Consider the following 20093-nt stretch of genomic DNA (forward strand, 5'->3'; position numbering starts at 1 on the left):
CTTTATCAACTGGGATAAATGATGTTGCATTTCAGGGTAACGTGATCCTGAGGGTTCAAGCGGAGGACGGCGACAGAGGAGCCCCTCGAAGTGTTCGCTACGGCCTCCTGTCCAGCGGTAATCCCTTCACGCCCTTCTTCCGAATGGACGAAACCACTGGTCAGTATACGCGGAGCAAGAGATAATACCCGATGGAGCATACTATGTTCCTTAATTTAATATGCCTTTGTATTTGCATATCTATACATTTTAATATCTTTTGTTGCATTTTCATAAATATTTGATAGGTATATTCTAATATGCGTGAATCATACTAAATATTGGTCATGGAATTGAACCAGAGGATAAGATCAGGCTTATAGAATTACACCGAAGTGAAAACTATTACGAACGGGAACAAAACGCTATTCTCGGAAGGAAACCAAACACAATTTGGTTTCTTAACATTGGGGCATAAAGAAAATGGATTTATACTAACACACTTGCTGAATATTGTTAAAATTTTGCTTGTTTACTGAGTACAATGGCGATAAAGAAAAGGAAATACACTTAATGAATTTCACACTTACACCTCATAACCTATTATTATGGTCATTATCAAGGCACAAATCCATTGAAGTTAACTCCTTATATACTCTAAAGTCAATAGGATATGCGAGGGGAGAAGAAGAAAGACGATGAGATTGATCTTAAAAAAATATTGCTCAAGTGAAATCCAAAAGAGAATGTAGTAACCATTAATTGGGATATCTGCGGGGGAAGAGGGAAAAGAGGCTAGTAAGATTATATGAGGTAATAGACGAATTATAAGCACATAGGGAAGAGTGACGACTGAAAAGGTAGGAATGGAAAACAAAATCTGTTTTGCTGAGCAATAATAAGCTAAAAATAGTAATTGATGAGCTGATAATAGTAATTTAGGTAAATGAACAGACGAGGGAAATGAAAGAATGACGAAAAGATCAGATCCTATATTCCGAGGAACACCCTATACTCGGTTTTCGGATGAAGCTTATTTTAAAGCACAAGGAGAACACATCCTAATGATTAACAAGCCAACAAGATGTTTATCGAAGTGTGTGCATAATTACGAAGCATCGCTCGATGGGAAATCTATGGAACGCTTTTCGTTAATCAACATTCTCCTTTACTAATTTCTGCGTAACTGTATCTAGGTTAATTTAGGAGGTTGTTTCACGGGAGTACCCTTCTTTTGTCTTTCACCTCACGTCAACGTCACTTTACTTGAATTGCGAAAAGGAAAAGCAATATTCAAATTTCACGACACGCAATTCATTCGCGAGTCCACTACGCCTGGAATGTTCCCTCACCTTTCTAAGTACAAGTCCCCTCACTCCACTATACGAAAAACAAGAGACATTATTTGACATGCTCACGGTCAGTTACAGATTTTTTCAACCATGTTTACTGCCCAAACAGTTCGTGGGTTTCCATTTGGTTTAAATGCTTCATCTCCATCGTTGCCGCTCCCTCCACGAGGTTTACTGCGTTCCCTTAAATACAGATCAAAATTCAAAATATGGGATAGTGTGTCCATTATACATTCCGTCGTCCACTCAATATAATATTTATAGCAAAAATGTAGTGATGCGAAGAGTTTTTTTTATGTAAAAATGAGGGAATAATGACAGCGGATACTTTTGGATCATAAAGATTTCCGACAGGGTTGTGTGATCCCTGATGGAAGAGTCTTCGTCATCACAAAAAAAGTAAAGCTTAGCAAACATGCCACCATATGGTTTTTCTCGGACCATAAATCGGAATTCATAAAAAAACTCGGATAGGTTACGAATAAAGACAGTATTTATCATACATTCATTTTCTCGTCAGTTTGAAATTAAAAGCAAAGGTTGTCACCCTCTTTTTATAAGTTCGTGACGTCAATACAATTCCGAGTAATTTACTCGTCCAGAGAGAACCTAGCAATGAGGTAAGGAATCGCTCACAAGAGTGTAAACAGCAACAAACCGCGCGAGGCCCATGCGCGAAGAGGCCGAGGATTGGCGGAGAAGCTACGGACCCGCGCAGCATGAGTTCGTGGCGTCATCAACGTATGCCTAATACGTACTACTAGGCCGTAGAGTCGTAGAGTTTCCGTCGCAAAGGGCTCGAGAAGTACTCGAGCTCATTACCTCTCTCATAAGCTCGAGTACCCATTTAAATGCACGCAACCACCGGATTTATGAAAAATTCCACTTTAATAGGCTTCTTTCATGAAACCTGTTGCACCCATTAAAATTTAGTAGAATTTCCGCTAAGTAATACTTCTCACGTGAAACCAGTCATAGCCAAGAAAATATTTTGAGATTTGTAAAATGCTTCTCTGTAATTCAGAAAAATAAATATCATGGGGTTGATCCAAAAGTCATAGAGTGGCATTGAGTTTACTAAGTTTCCTGAAATCCCAAAGAGAAGACAAAGGAGATAAGTGGGGGATATTTTGGCAGTGACGGAAATAGAGGCGCTGCAAATTACCCGAGACAGCAAAATAAAAAATTAATGCAACGCATTGAAAGACGGGAATGCTGAATAGGTTCAATAGTTTTGCTGTAAATTATAAATCAAGGCCGATTTTGTGCAATCTTTTATCTCATAATACATTTAAATTGAAAATCACCACCATTATTACGACAATACAGCTTCAAAACCACATGAAAACAATACGCGTAAACGTGACCCGGTCTACCCTACATCCCCTTAAAGGGTCTTAAAATATATATGACTTCAGGAAGGTATAATATGCATATTCAAGGCATAATGTAAAAAGATTACCATTGTTTCTTTGGTGTTGCCCCGTGAACCTACGTTTCCCATTTTACGTACAGTGTATGCGTATTGCGTAAAGATACGGATGTATTAAAACCGAAACTATTAGAGATGGGTCAAAAAGAACCGAAATGCCAAAATGAACTGCTCCCAGAAATGAACCGGTTCGAAGATGAACAGTTCTCTAAAACTCCCTGTTCATGTCTGCACTGTACACTTGCGGCGTATTCGGTCCAACAGGTATCCTAAACAAGAGGTATTTTGAACTGCAACTAAGTCCAGCAAGTGCGTTGTGGTTACATCAGATGGCATTACATAAACTTTTCGCGATTGTATTAACGTTTGACTGGGTTAATCAGTATTTTATCCTGTGTTGCTTTAAGAGGTCTGAACCGAGGAAACACAAATTTGGCTCCAACATTCCTCAAATTACGTGTTTATAGTGTAATTAGACATCGAAGGGGAAGTAGTTCGTACTCATCCGGATAAAGTCAAGGGAGGCATATAGCCATCATTTTTAAGGAATGAAAACATACGTAATCCATGTCGATTTTATTGGAGTACATTAGGTATTTCTAACGCCGCGACATTTTATTTATTATGCTGTGACTCTTAGCTTAATCGCACATAGAGACACCTCAAATCGTTAACTATTTCTTTGTTCTCAATGTTTAATGCTTAAATATGTTACAGAATTCCATGGCCGTAACATTTTCTACTATATTTTTGCATTCTACCAAACGTACTAATTTGGCAATGAAACTGACTATTTACCACTTGCTTTATTGGATATAAATTTCATTTTTAAATCAGGATTTAACCAATAACACCAAAATGAACGACCTATTAAGGAGTTTGAGCGGCGATAGATCGCAAGGATGACGGGGAAAATTGATTTAAAGTTTGCGGCTGGATAAAGGAGCGAGTTTGGAGGAAGGTCTGCGAGTACCACTCTCTCCTTTGGGTGGATCATTAGATTATACATTGAATTAAATCCGTGACGCCAAGTTGACGGAGCGTTTGGAAATGAAAACGCGGGAGGGGGTTGGAAAAGGGGATGATTCTTTTACCGCTTCCCTCCGCCAATTCAACCCTCCGTCCAAACCGAAGTAAGCGCTTCTGGTGGTAGCATTTCACACTCACACAGCCAAAAAATGTATCATAATATAATATTTTTGGTTTTCACGAGACTTGAATTGACGACATATTTGCGTTTGCGTTTTTGCTGACAGTTGCACTTATCGAGTCGATGTTTTGGCTGCATATACGTAGTGCGACATTCTCGTCTCTCCAATGCGTAGTGAGTAGGATGATTACATACGCCTCATATGACTCTTTTGCATACTAGGTGAAGAGAGAATAATTACATTTGCTTTCCCGAGAAGCAGTATATCATCGCATGGATCGCTTTAAATGGCAAGATAGTTTTACTATTACTAGAAGCAGCCATTACTAGAAGCAAGGAATTGGATGGGATGTTTGAATGAACTATTTTTGAGAGTGAAATCATATTTAAATCAGCACACCAACATCTTCCAATTTTTCTCACGCGGACGTTTCATCGTCCGCGTGAGAAACATTGGAGGCTGGAGCTGGCGTCAGGAAGGCGGCAAAGTGTCATTAAAATACTTGAAGCTGGACTACCACGCTCATTTGTTATTGTGGTTTGGAATTCCATTGAAACTCTTTGGCTCTATGTTGGCCCTATCCACTAAATTTCCTCTTCGTTATTTCCCTTCAACCGTTTCGCATCCTTCCTCTGCCTTGCGCATTTAAAGGACGTAAGCTTTCACGAGGTCTGTGCGTGAAGAATGGAAAAGCGAGGCCTCGAGTGAGATCAATATAATAAATGATTAAGGATATTAATGAGGGTTAATTATTCAAATGAAGACGTTTGTTAATTTCAGACCTGACAAGGAACATAAGCGAATGAAGAGGCCGCCATTATAATGAAATTTGGCAGGTTGGTAGATAAAAGTTAAGGAATTAGATTCGGTGAGATTTTACATTCCGCTATGAGCCATGACTCGAGATCTTTGCGATGAAAATTTGTTAAAACGCCATCAGCAAAAAACGGTGACATCAATTCCATCGTCTCTACGATCTGCCCGGGGCGAGAGCCGCTCCTGAGGACGTTGAGTGGACAACGGTGCTCGAAAGTTTTGTCGTCCGCTCATTGGGAAGGGGCTACAAGCTCGATTCCATCATCACTTAAAAATTCTAGAACTTATTTCCATTAGCCTCCTTGATTTCATGGTGTCATTCTGGGCGCAGTGGCGGCCTACCCATAAGGACTCTATGACGCCACCCACCCAAAGATTTGAAAAAGGGAAAAAAGTAAATACCCATTCAATTATAATTGTACATCTAACTAACCAATGTGTTTTTTTAATCGCATAAATTGAAATTTTAAGAAAAACACGCAAAAATAGCGCGAGAAGTTCGCATTTGTAGCCGCGGGGCGCTGGCCAGAACGTCCCAATCTATCACCATGCAGTTATATGAAGAGTGGTAGTAATGGGGGCTGCTGGTGCTGCGACGCGTCTAAGCTTGTGCCTTATGGAAGTATTGGGACGCCGTCCGAGCATGCGCAGAGCGAAGTATCCAGAGAGATTACATCGCCGCTACGGCTGGCGGCATTATAATCTGGCGTCTACTTGATGCTGCAGTGTCGCAGAATACCTTGTTTTGGTTTAAATTTTATTATTATAATATTAAAATTATATTATTTTACATTAAACAAATTCAATACCTAGAGAGCCTTAAAAACTCACTAAAATATTCAAAATATTAAAAACTTTTGACCCCCCCCGGTGAAGTGTGACTCTCCTGTCTGTGAAGTGAAATTTTGACCTCCCCAACATTTGACTCACGAGTCGCCACTGTTTGGGCGATATGATTTCTCACCTGCAGCCTCAATAATTGAAGTTAGGCCCATGCAGATGGATGCTTTTCTCAAGCCTCGACCACGTATCCATCGCAAGAATAATTTATCACGGGAGTCGTGCCACAGCAGGCTGTCGAAGGCTCAATGAAGAGCGGACGAGAGAACCGATGAAATAAAAAAAACCTCACCGCTGCGGACTTGGCGCCGCCAAAATAACGCGGCAGAAAGAGTAAACAGGCAGTAGTCATATGTCCTGTGGTGGCGTCACTTCCATTCACAGAAATTATTGCAGCAAGGAACTATTATGGCGGATAGTCTTGAATGCAAACATTTTCAATTTTTAAACATTATATTATTTCAATGCAATCATAGATTGTGGATTCGTTTTAAGTTCGAGAGTTTGAAAAGATTTACTGCAGCGTGAGATATTCTGTCATGGTCTGCGCTATGAGCATAGAACGAGTTTATCACCGTTGCAAAGTAATTCTTGAGCTTTAAAATTGCCCTATGCGTCTACCAATTTACCTGAACTTTAAGCAGATGTGGCTAAGTAGGTCTCCGCTGTGTCGATGTTCCAAAATCTCCATTCTTTCGGTTCTTTCGGTTATTTGTTGCTGAAAACTGTTTCTTCGACATGAAGACGCTGGCAGCAGTGCCGGCAGTGAAACTGAGAGATTTTGGGACTTTAATTAGATATTTATAATTATTGGTAAAGTTTCGCAAAGTCGGAAAAATATAACAATTCACTCGCCTTGAAATCCGAGAAATCATTTGATTCACCGAAGATGTAACTGCCAGATAATACTTTGCATACTTCATTAGATCGAACTCAATACTGAAGACAAGTCATTTCATTTTCACCCGTTGTATCTCATAAACTGGTCAACATTTTGGTCAATTACAAGCATGTCATTAGTAGAGAGTTTTTTATATCAAAATAGTTTCTCTTAAATTTTAAAGCATGCGCTGAATCAGGAAAGATGAGAGAAGAAACGAAAGGGATAATACAGATAGAGGCACATACCTGGGAATGCTTCCTTTAATGCAAAACTGTAGTTAGCCTCGCTAATCATCGTGGCAGTTTGCGAAGGGCCCTGGGACGGGTAGTCTTTGACATCGTATTCCTCGCCCTTGTGGCCTGAAATAGGAATAAAATTGAAAAACCACATTTAAAATATAAAATTCTCATTTAGATGAAAATAGAAGCAAAAAATCTCCACCTCAGGTGAGTTAAAGAAAATGAATGCTAATGTAGACACAAAAATAATTTTTTTTCGCAAACGTCGGAAGGCGAGTAAACAGCAATGGACAAATTTTTAAAGAAATAGTTGGCAGAACAGCCTAAGGAAAGTGGCAAAAGTACAAAAAGAGGCATTTTTTATTCTTAGACGACACCTTGAGCGTAGATAAAAAGTTTTATCGGTAGGTGAGATCCATCGTGTAGGCTTATACATATAATACCGAAGGGTAGAACATTAGGTAATCAAGTTCAGGAGAGAGCTGATATGATAACTGGAGTAGCTGAGATGGAACGCTTTTCCCTTGAAGTTAAGAAGTTAGGAAGGAGGTTAGTTTGGCGGAGGAGATTTTATTGAGTGTGGGGACAGTTTGAGACGGGAAAATGGCGTGAGGGAGAGAGAGAGAATGAGGAGAGGCGCTTTAAGTGGAGGGAGGGACGGATTAGAGAGAGGGGTTAGGGCTGCAGAGGATTAGACTTCGGTGCGCGGTGGAATTAGTCCCTTCCCCTCGCTTAAGGCTTAGCGGGAAGGGGGGGGGCGTTCAAAGGGAGGGAGGGGGGAATATTCTACTCTAAGAGAGCGAGACTTGGTGGTTTGGGTCCACGGAGGAAGGGCCCTTCCACTGGGCTGTGGTCCAGGGCGAAATCTCCGCCGCGCGGTCGGAGTAGACACTGTGATCCACTGAGAATTCCATGGAACCCTTTTCGGCGCCCAGACTAAAGGCGAGATGCGAAGCATGGTACGGCAGATTAAAACATTTTCGCGACAAATAGAGTTGCACGTGTAGTGGTAGTAGAATGTTGCGAAGTCATCATAGGTGATGCAAATATCCACTTTTTAAAACTAATATTTGACTTTTACTCTATGAATTTCTTCAAGGATATGATCAAACATTAATTGATTATATGAATTGATTAACATGATTCCGAATGCGAAATTAATATTTTAATCAGAAGATTAAAGTTTTCCTGGACATTAAAATAATAATAATGAAACTGAATAGTTAAATAAAGGTAGACTCCCCCAAAACAAATTGATGCAGCTCTCTAAATTTGTAAATATTTTTTGATTAAAATGAATTCCATTAACCATGAATAGTATTGGATTCGCAAAATGAATATTAAATTAATCCATTCTATAGATTTGGATACTTTTATGGAAATATCGCATCCATGATAGAAGTAATCGTTAATTTATTATTAAAATAAATCAAATTGCACATTGCGAAATTGCAAATGCGGAATATCTCCATTTGTAGGAAACCTTTAGGCTCATTTTGGCTTTTTTGGCTCAGTGCCATTTTTTGAACTGGGAACTAAACCAGGAGTTTAACGTAGGATACTATCGACTAAAATAGATAAAATGGACCACTCTTTCAACGCCACCACAAAAACCAATACCATCTATTTGAATTTCTCGATGGCCGATCAGTTATTGCATAAAAATCCATCATTTAGGGCTGAAGTATTATAATTCAGCGGGATCCATCCTCAACGCTATGTATCACAAATTTTATTCCCAGATGAGATCTTAGCGTAAGTGTGGGATGCGTGTTGGACGGCCGGATAGACTGGATCAGTTGGTGGATTGCCGAGCGCTGTAGAAGTATGAAATCAATAGTGCGGACCATGAGACTCTAAGGATCAGAAAAACTGAAACTGACATAAACTGGAGCTAGCTTGATGGTGATATTTGGTATAACTAAATAGATTCAACATGCAGGATAAAGGGTCTGGCAGGTTAAGATGGTGAAAAGTGCCCCCAGATGTTTTGAAAAATAAAAAATAAACTCTTAAAATGCATAAAAAATATGTGTTTCCCCAAATTTTCAGGCCCTGACATTGGAAATTAACCACAGTACATTTTCTCGAATACTGGCGATAATTATATGGTTAATTAAAGTCCGGAGATATGAAAAAAATCATTTTCGGCAGACATTGTATTTCTCTAAGCTTGAAGACGAACTTAAAGCTTAACATTATGGTTATAACCAATAATTACGATTAATCTAAGTGTGATAGGCCTTGTTTAAGTTAATCTTTATTCTTAATCAATAATATTGCAAACTGATCAACAGTTGTTGTTCTCAACAATCAAATCAAATATCCTCCTGGAATACATAGATGCAAATGGCGCAAAGCAGTTATTCGTGTTTTGACAGTATTCCACTAATTTAAAAAATCTGAAACAAATTACTATAACACTTTGATGTAACATATATTTTTTCGACGTGTCTACAGTTTCCTAAAATTTTAAATTTAATTTTGAAAATTTCAAACTTATGCAAAAGTTTAGTTTTTGGTCAAAAAATTATAAAAATATAAAAAACTGGATTTTATTTAAAAACCGAAAAATTGTTTTTCAATTTCTTTGGGGGTTGATTTCCATTGTTAGGGCCTGAAACTTTGGAGAAACACATAATTTTTGATGCATTTTAAGAGTGTGTTTTTTATTTTTCAAAAAATCTTGGGGTACTTTTTGCCATCTTAACCGGCTATACCCTTTAAATTCATCTTGTTTAGTAATATTAGCAATATGGTAATGCTTGTCTTCAACTGATACTAATCGCATACCCAATGCTTCTTGTGCTGTGTATTGTATGTATACGTCATTTCATTTTGGCCAAAATGGTTAAAATATTCACTACTTTTCCTCTTCTACTCTTGACCTTGTTTAATAACTTTTTACGATGTTTCTTGGAGTTTAGGTCAATTGAAACCAAGTTATAGCCAACGTTTCGATTTATTTAAAATCATCCTTAACATTTTTATGTAAAAATATTGTATATCGTTGTCATCTTTGTATTTTATATTGTTCATGTTTTCACTTTCATAGCCCTGAGGATGATTTTAAATAAATCGAAACTTTGGCTATAACTTGGTTTCAATTGACCCAAACTCCAAGAAACATCATAAAAAGTTAAATTATTCACTTATAATGATGCCCATCGATGTTCATTTGAGTAAAATCCACAGCACAGTCCAAAAATATGCGCCAACAATTACGTTTTCGCTGTTGGGGACCTTATCAGGGAAAGGAATCCTTATTCTTCTCGAAATGACTGGCTTCGAGTCCATTTGAGTCCATGTAAAACAAGTCCAATCCATTTTGGCACGCTTCGGAGGCCGTGGGGTAGTGTCCTCGCCTGCCGGTCACGGGTTCGAGTCCCGCCTAGGAATGCCGTCCCTATCCATGACAAGGGGGTTTGTGATAGTCCATTGTTATTAATTAATTAATTAATTAAGCTAATATATAATGGCAAATTGATTGACTGACTGACTCATTGATACAATTACGCAGCCCAAACTGTGATAAGCGTGGGTATTTGGCTTATTGAACGTAAAAGTAAAAAAAAAATTCATCGGGAGGAAAAATCTGAAAACTTGAAAAAGTCGATTGGTTTTCGAGATATATCGACTTGAATTAACATGGGAGCCTTATGGAACTAAAACTTTTTCGCTTTAATTTTGTACTTTCAAACGTCCAAGGAACATGATATTCTATGGACATAAAGTAGTTTTTTTGGTCGATTTTTCGGTACGGTTGTCATTGCGACAAATTAATATTTAGTATTTTTTATTATTTTTTTAACGTTTTCTATGCTTTTCTTATGGAAAAAGTTTAGGAATTTTTTCGACCAACTTGAAATAATCGTAGGACGAATTCCTTGAAATATAAGGTGTAGGATTTTTTGTTTGATTTTTTGGCTATCTAGGAATTTTCAAATGTCGAAACAATTCCGAGGAATAAACGATTTCGATTTTACATTGTCGTGATGGGCGAATTTTCAAACTCGGATTTCGGCCTTGAGACATGTGCCATATGAAAATTTGGAATCTCCTAGAAAAACCGTAGAGGGTACTTCGTACCCTCACGATCTACCTTACTTTTCCCGTAACCATCTTTGTTAATTCATAATAAAATTCCGAAAAATATCCTGCACGCGAAAAATCATTGTCGCCATTTTTTTGTGGAGCATACAATCTTGAATATCTTATCAACCATTCGAGCTAGATGAATGAAATTTTCAGGGTAATACTTTTATCAATAAGGTCAACTTTTGCAATGATGACCATTTCACTCGATCGATTCATGTGCGAGTTATATCGATACTAATCTCCTTAGTTACGCTTAAATCGCTAATAACTTTGGTGTTAATCAAGTTTTGGATATGAAAATCATACCTAATACAACTTTTAATGTGTTATATCCGATAAAAGTTAAATCAAGCCGATCCGATGATTAAAGCCGATGGTATCATCGATGGAAGTGTGCATTCGATATATCCCTTTTTCTGAGTTATTTATATAGTTACGGGGATATAAAGTTTAATAATTTGGTAAGAAAAAAAACTCTATGCACACATGTAAATAATTTTGATGGGTAACGATGCCTTATGAAAATATATCGATATGAATTTATATCGATAGGTCTCATTTTCTCCTTTGCTATTGACTGTACCTGTCCGTAATTTTCAGGGTAGTACCTGACTGGCAATATAAATGTTTCTTTATAATTGGGGCTCCATGGCAACCATAGTTTTCATTTTATATCGACATTTAATTTCAATGTAAAGTAAATGGCGATACACTCATATCGTTTTTACGTACGATTTCATTCAGGATTTCGACGTGGTTGCTAAGGCTGGAAGTGATTGTTGATGCCTGGTAAACCAACTCTACTACACGTAAGCGTAACCAATTCATTATTTTGGTTTAAACATTGACTTCTTTTTTTACTTTCAATGACGTTTGCATGCATTACACCATTTAAAAATGCTTAACTGTATTTATGTATTTTTTATATTTGATTGTTTTTAGTAGTTTTAATTTCCCTTTGATAATATATCTCCTTTCCAAAATTACATACTACATTATGCATCATTGAAATACGAAAAATTCAATATTCAAGACGCATCCTTACCCTTTCTTTCATCAAATCGTTTCAGTCGCATTATTGATTGCCTCATGTGCGGAATAATTTTAATCATAGTAACCGGTAATACTGACCATTATATACTAGGGTTGCTTTATCCCGTGGTTATTTAACCACACGAAACTACGGATAGTTTGCTATTAAAATATTTACTTACGTTTTCTAGCATACGTAGGGCCTATATGTTATGCCTGTTGCATACTTCTTTACCAACGCTGAAATTTGGGGTTAGGGAGACTACAACCTCACGTAATTCATCGTTTAAGAATGTTTTTACATAATATGGGATTCAAGTAGTCAAATATCTAATAAAGCTCGCGTAAGGCGTCACGACAAATGAATGCCATAACCAAACATTGAGTTAATTCGGCGAAGACAATTTGCTGTGAATATGTAATGATTATGAACAAATCTTGCGCGACCTGTTATGAAAGCCGTGTTACGCTGATTTGCGTTGGTGGCGCCTTCTATACAGTGATAATAAAAATATATTTTAGAATATCTATTTTCATGTGTATTGTTAATAAAAAAAACTTTCGTGCATGGTGATACTTTTGAGTGCCGACATTTCGCGTTCATATTGCCATCTCCCACCTCTCAAATAAGAGCAGGTTTTAGAATAGCTAATTTTATGGCTGTTTGTGAAAATAATTTACAGGCCAGGCGATAGCTATCTTTCACATTATTCCGCGCTCATATATTTATGAATAGATGAACAGTTATGATGTGTATGAATTGTCGAATTTTTATAAATAAACCTCAAGCAATATGCGAATGCTGGATTTTTGAGGACAGAGCGTTTGAGCTTCTCTCGGTTGAAAGGTGGTAACATTTAATAGATCCGCGCTTTTTGGATTTCTGTCTTCGAAATTAACTTGATCGGCTGGGTATTGGTGCATTAAATTGGTCTCAGTCCGATAGTAAAAAAAAAGCTGTTATATTCTTTTAAGAATGTTGGGTTCAAATCTTCATAGTCAGAAAGAGAAAAGCTACAATTCTAGGACAAGGGTCAAAATACGAAAAATCGGCGATATTTCACAAGTGCATCCGTCGTTAATTTTATATTTCTCTCCATTACGTAAATATTCTATTCAAAACGGTCTTAACGCTTATATCATCGTGGTTACTAAGACGACGTTAAGTATTGTTGAGAGCGAAATAGCGTATCCTCCGTCTATATAATCTATTAAAAGGATATCGTAAGTGTTTTCTTTCCCTTTTTAAGCAGCTTATGGACCCAATACTCGAACACGCGTGACACAAACATGTTCCCACCCCCCTCTCGAACCCGCTTGATGAAATCAAGCGCCTATCGACTCGTTGGTTTTCAAAACTCCCCTGACATAAAGCCCTTAAATTTGATGTTTTTGGGGAAGGTGAAGATAAAAAAATAAACATAAAGTTTGCCCCGCTCCTACCTTCACCCCCAACCCTGATGATACAGTCATTTGGCGTGAAAAATAACAATTGCCGTTATACTGAGGAAGAGTTCGCAAGCTGAAACGAAACTGTTTGTGCTCATCTTTAAACTGTGTCGCTTGCATTCGCGAGAGAGGTGTGCATACGAGTCCCGTTGATGGTTTTATCAACAGGTGAGCTGAAACTGGCGCGTCCCCTCAAGCAATTGGCCGCCATAACGCAGAGCAACGCGCCGCTCGTGCTGCTGCAAGTTCTCGCCTCGGAGATAGTGCTGCCACCCGACGACGATCCGCTCAACTCGGAATCGACTGCCGAAGTGGCGCTGATTGTGGAGACGCTCGCCAGGGGGCCACCAAGATTCGAGAGCACCCAGTGAGTACACGCACGCACGCACCAGGCTCTAGGAGAGCGCTCATGTCGGCTGTGCGAAGTAGTAGGTGGCAAGGGTTCCATGTGATGTTGGTTAATTCACGCGAGGATTGAACTCCCATTTCAGTAAATACAAGTTAATCCTTTTGTACATTACGAGTGCGATATTCAATTTAATTTATGAAGCGCTGATTGGATCAAAGGTTGAAAAGTATGCCCTAAATATGCTCTAAAAATTTCAAGTCGATGGTATACATTAATAAAAAATACTCGTCCAAAACTGTCATTTTAAAATAAAAGGAATCGAAGGAATAGACATTTTGTCGACACTTCACTGCACCTCGCATAATTTAAAATTTCTGTAAATGAGAGAGCACAGTGATAAAATTTTCAAATGCGATGTTCAGAAAAGTATTGACACGGATCAATTCTAATTTCCCTGATAATTTAAAGACGATGCATCGCGATTGTGTAAATTGTAATCAAATATGTGACACTTTACTAAAGACGACCGGATGGACGAGAGTGACGCGTCATCTTAAGTGGCCAAGGGATAATATCCCATAATAGGCCACTACAGTTCATGGTTTCCTCAGTGCTTGAATTTCGAGTGCCTCATCTTTTCTTACCATCATCATGTTTGCAGTTTTCATCTGAAATATTTTATACCCGGGGCATGGCCGGTAAACGCATTCATTGCCTCTGAAATATTCTTCTGAACTGGAAAACGAACCACGAAACTTTGCCCTGCCTGGGCCCGGCGCAGACTTTTATTATTATAGGCATACGATTATATACGCATGGATTCTTTTATTATTTGTTGCAAAGGTGCAGCGGTAGAACCAAGTAGAGTTATGTACTCATGTCTTACTTAAACTCAATGCTAAATTTTTCCCGTGCTAAAAGTGAAGCACTTCCAAACTGCGTGTTCTCTATGGATAATGAGCCTCACATTACCGAGGTGCAGGTTTACTTTTTCAGGAAAAAAAACTGCAAAATATTTTTCCCAGGAGATTTAAAACTCTCCATTCAGCACCTGTAATTTTGTATTCCATTTTTACTCGAGATCATTTGGCTTTAAAATGATGATCACTTCGATTTCAAAGATTATTGCAATTAGGAAACTGTGCGTATTAAGTAAAAAATTATTAACTTGAAAATTATTTCAAGCCAGTGAAATATTTGTCCTTACTCGTACTGCAGGCTGAATACGTTTTGATCAGTTATTTTTAACATTTAACACATTTTCGATATTTTCTTCGCAGGTATGTGGCTCGAATACCGGAGGGAAGCTCTCAGGGAACAGCGGTGCAATTCCCTGACCCATGGATTCCGAGGGTGAAGGACGATGATATGGTAAGTAGGTACTTAAAACGATAGCTCGTTGAAAATAAGGCACTCTCAACCAGATTGTTAGTCCATCGGAACGACAGAAAACATATTTTACGCGGCAAATTACGATGTATCTAAGATCAAGCGTATTTCTTTTCTAGTATTCATTTCATATTCCTCTACTCATTTACTAGGTGGCGTATGAGCATATAGAAACCTTTATCTCATCTTAGCGTCATGATTTCCACTTATAAAACTAAAGAAATATAAATTATACGGAAAACTAGTCACTGTTTTCAAGCTCACTTGAGTGTGCCATTTATCGGTGAGATTGATATTGCATTATTCGCATTACTTATGATGTATGTTGACGCAAATAAGGTGCGCCAAAAAGGTTAAGACTCGATGTTTTTTATCTATAGTGACAACTATTACAATTAAACTGACGCTCACTAGTTCCAATACATTCTCTCGAGTACGCATTTATTAACCGTCATTTTCTAACTTTTTAATGCTAAAACTTTCCGGATTGAGATAAGGAGTACACGAAAAATGATAAATAAGAGAAAATAATATATGACAATTAGAAAACAGTATGATTATGTAAGTCATATTGTAGTCATCGAGATTCTTCGTTGCAGTAAAAGTATAGCAATAACTTATCTGGCATAATAAGTAAATATTTAGACACCTTAAATTTCATAGATAGTATTTTTCACTTTGGCAAAGAAGCTGTCCATTATTTTTTTTAGAAAAAGATATGGAAACCCAATTCATCAATTTTTAAATCGTCCGATTTCATAACGGACGGATAATTCCTTATGGGAATGGGCCTTTAAGGTGAAATGGCCCTCCCTATGGGAAGGGCCCTTTCACCACTTTATCACAAATGCAAATTTTTCACGCCCAATCAATAAGGCGGACCTTTCTTAAGGCCCTTGGTGAGAGGGGGGCTAAGCGCAATGTTTCATCCTGGACCCCGTGGCCTTTGACCGCATCCATCCCAACCCATTCGATCCGTTCCCAAAGGCTATCCATTATCTTCCCACGGGAATATTTCCCTATCTCTCCTCTAATATCATTCTTATGCCACACTCGGATTTTCGGCATTAAGACCTTCACTCAAACGTTTCCCCGCAGGCAGGCATATCAACTCACTACTCATCTCATATTGCTTTCTTCCCCTCGGTTTTATTCGCACCTCGGTCGTGATGATAACTCAAAATTTAATCGCAGATTTCGGCTGCTCTATTTCATTTCTATCTCCTCTGTCATCTAGTCAATTCCTCACACGAGAAACCTTTATCGAAGCACGCGTCACCGACTGCATTTTTCTCAGGGAAAGGTATTTGCGAAGTGACACCACACTATTCAAGTCCAGTATAATCATGTCACATTTTTCTTATTACAATAGTGATGAGTTTAGTTACATAAATTGATAAATCGAAAATACCATTCAAAAAATTAATTGATCTTGAAAAACAAAATGAGAGGCAGAAGCAAAACTCACCACGTATCACGTTCAGCCATCCGTGAAACTACGATTAAAAACATTGAAAAAATTAACATTTAAGTAAGAAACCATTTTCAATGTAGTCGTTCCGCCTAGTCTCCAGGATGAAGTGTGAAAAGTCGTTCGAAATTAAACAGAAATTACAAAGATTTCCTTTTGCTGATATCACGAATAGACAAATGATTTTCCTCTGCGATATTTTCGCATTTATGTACGCTTGAGCTTACATTAAATCGAAAATCCCATGGAGGAAAATGCCGTGAATTCGTAGAAGTATGTTGGCAGGGCTAGATAGATAGAAAAATATTTATTTTTCAGGAAAAATTCCGTAAGAACAAAAATAATATGAAATTACATAAATAAATGACATTTTGCATTACATTAAATTCAACATAAATGATTACAATGATATTTCATTTCATGACAACCGATCAAGTAAATGCATGAAATATAGAAAAAACGGCAAATTGAGCTATTTTCCGATCCGGATTTTATAGCAACATCAAAAAAGTCACATATTCTTAACTAAACAAAAAACGCTGCAGCAAAAAAATTGAGTCATGATAATCAAAGCACAATTTTGAAAAAAAAGAAAATAAGAGCAATCTGTGATAATATTATAACTTTTGATATGTCATTATCGAGATAGTAAATAATTATAATATATCAGTTTAAAGGTTTTGACCAGGGCTAGTAAGTATTTATGATCTGTAAGATGACTTAAATATCTAATATGTGTTGAGGCAATGGGTTTCATTCGTCCAGATTCAGGAGAACATATATTCAATCAGCTGTGAGTACATATACCTATGTTTCAACGAATAATATGGTTTGTATACATTAAAGCGGAAGACCTCAGTGATTGCCGATGAAAGTGATAATATCAAGAAATCCACGTGTAGGCTTTTGAGATGTGGAGAATATTCAGGGGATGTGGGCCTCTATATATATATATATATGTGTGTATACACGTGGGGCATATCCTGTAAACTTCTATGTTGATAATATCAAGAAGTTACTCCGTTTTTACACCTCCAAAAGAGGAATACAAAGCCTCCAATTTGTAATATTGTGTAATTAGTATAGTTTCCATCCTAAATATTTCCCCCATTTCTTGCCAAACCCTTTCGTGGAAATTTCTCAGCATCATCAAAAGATTGGTTACCAAACCCATGCGCTTCCATTCAAATGCCATCATGCGCTTTCATTCATATATACCAAACCCAAAGACGAGTCATCACAGTAAGCTACTATCTTCGCAGGGAAAATAATTTGGCCTTCAATGAATTTTTTTTCTGGTGACTGGAGTCAATACCACGTAAAAACCTCTATAGCTGTGTTTCTCCACTTTTGTTTGAAATTTTTGCGGAAAATAAATTACCGTTATAAGTATAAACCAAAATGTTTTCTATTTGTGAAAATTACGTGATATGTTACAATAAAAAATATAACTTTTTACTTTCATCACCAACATTGAGATTCACCGATGCCATATGCTATTGAAAAATAAAATTTCAACTAATCTTAATGATGTCTTTAAAGTAATTGAAATCTTTGATAAACAGGGATAAATTATGAAAAAAAAGTTAATAAAATATAAATACAAATTGGATCAAAATCTTAAAGTAATGGAAGATAAGAAAATAAATCGTGGCAATAGTACCAAATGGTCTCAATGAGCAAGGAATAAATCCGCAGTATTGGTAATCATGATTATTGTTGCGTCTTCACAGGGCCGGTCCGGTTTCTTCGCACTTAGTCTCGAGGGTGACAACGGGACGTTTGAAGTGTCTCCTAGCATAGCAGAGCGAAGTGCCAACTTTGTCATTCAAGTGAAGAACAACCGTCTGCTGGACTACGAGAGGTTTAAAGAGCTCAATTTCAAGGTAAAGTAATTTATTAGCATTACTTTACCTTTATTCCTTTTAAGGTAGGTTTACATGGAGCATTTTGTAGATTAACTCGGCCTGTCTCCACTCCCAAATTGGACTTTCCTATCCTATACACTTTAAGTCCCGCTACCTTTCTACACTTTCTTCTCTTTCCTTTCTACTCCATGCTCAACTTCCCACTAACGCTTGCGCTAAATTCTTCTAACGCTGTTTTCAACATCACATCCCCGCTAAGTACTCGCTCCATTCGTACCTTCTGTCTCCTCCGCGTCTCATTTTGAAGCTACGTCTCCTCACCCACCATGTCCAGCGCTTCGTATTTCCTCCTCCCCTCCATCCAATTCACCTTCTCCATTCTTCGCCACACCCACATCTCGAATGCCTCCTATCATTTCTCGTCCTCCTTCCGAAGTGTCCACGTTTCCGCACCGTAAACAGCTGTACTCCAGATCACTAATTCTTCAAAAACTCCTAAAAACCGATCATTTCAACAGCTCTTTTTTTTATATGATCGCCTCATTTACCAAAGCAATAATATTCATGCTTCTATTTTTATCCGTTTTTCTCTGGTGTGCAACCCGAATAGTTGCACAGCTGCTAAAGTTTGTGAACAATTTTTACCTAGGTAACACACGTTCACCACGTAATGCTACTTTTCTTAGGTCTGAAATTATTCAGATATATTTGTAGCGGTTTAGCCACAACGGGAAATAATTTAGCGATTCGCCTTTAATGTTAGCAGTTTATTTTAAAATCGATATAACTTTCATTCGAGTAAGGAGTGTGTTATAACAATGCGCAACTCTACATAAGAGTTAGTCCATTTAAAACTAAACGCTTCCCACAAAGCCATGAACTCACTTTCCATTTCATTCATTGTAATACCTCACAATATTTTACGCTACCCGCGGATACGAAGTTATATTGTTTTTAGATGCTACTATATAAAATCCCGACATCATCAATACTATACAAAATGCAGTTTTTTCCTATAGGCAATGTAATTACATGCCATAGTCGGTATGATAACTCCCAAAACTCACTCAGTTGTACCATTTTATTAATGCCAACTTGTCCTTTAATATTTCATGCATGTGGTCCTCGTCTTCATGAGAACCTGACAAGGGCAAGGGTTGCCCACGAAACGTTGCGGTAAATCGTATTTTACTGCAAAAAACGCACGACAATGCAGGCTTATTGCCACCCCTCTACAAAAATTATTTTTCCATGTGTTTAATACTAGGATACTATAAAATTTTCTCAGTCAACCACTAATACTTCGATTTAAAGGTAATAATCAAGTAATCAATAAAAATGCGAATGAAATTTTTAAGTGCTTAATGGTATTGTATCAAATTTCACCTCAAGATAGATGCACCCAAACATTTTATTAAAATTAATTTTTCATGTTGAATTCTTTTACTGTAATTTTACAACGATGTGTTTATTTGGCAGGACTTTATGTGCGGGCACAGAAATTTGTGGAAAACTAAAAGCAATATTCAAGATTAAACGCTCCTTTCAAACGTTTATTTTTATGAATTTAGCCTTTCGGATGAAAGAGGAATAGTATGAAATGGCAAAAAGTAAAGATGCATTGGTTCCTTGAATCATGAAGCTTTTATAACTGTGTGGCCACAATTTCAAGAGCACTCAAATAACAAGAACAATGGAGAGTTAAATCTTGTGTTTTTTACGGCAGTACGGTGATGGATGCCTTC

At 37.5% G+C, this 20093-nt stretch overlaps 1 protein-coding gene across 1 annotated transcript in view; it reads left to right on the top strand.

Annotated features, from left to right (window-relative positions):
• The window catches only part of LOC124161472 (cadherin-86C), an 83326-nt gene that overhangs the window by 8240 nt on the left and 54993 nt on the right, over positions 1–20093 (top strand). Inside the window, exons 6-9 of the mRNA XM_046537794.1 lie at positions 36–159; positions 13440–13638; positions 14901–14991; positions 18214–18366. Coding sequence (XP_046393750.1) covers positions 36–159; positions 13440–13638; positions 14901–14991; positions 18214–18366 — 567 coding nt within the window. The remainder of the gene's footprint in view (positions 1–35; positions 160–13439; positions 13639–14900; positions 14992–18213; positions 18367–20093) is intronic.

The sequence above is a fragment of the Ischnura elegans genome, chromosome 6 (genome assembly GCF_921293095.1).
Source record: "Ischnura elegans chromosome 6, ioIscEleg1.1, whole genome shotgun sequence".
Lineage (NCBI taxonomy): Eukaryota > Metazoa > Arthropoda > Insecta > Odonata > Coenagrionidae > Ischnura > Ischnura elegans.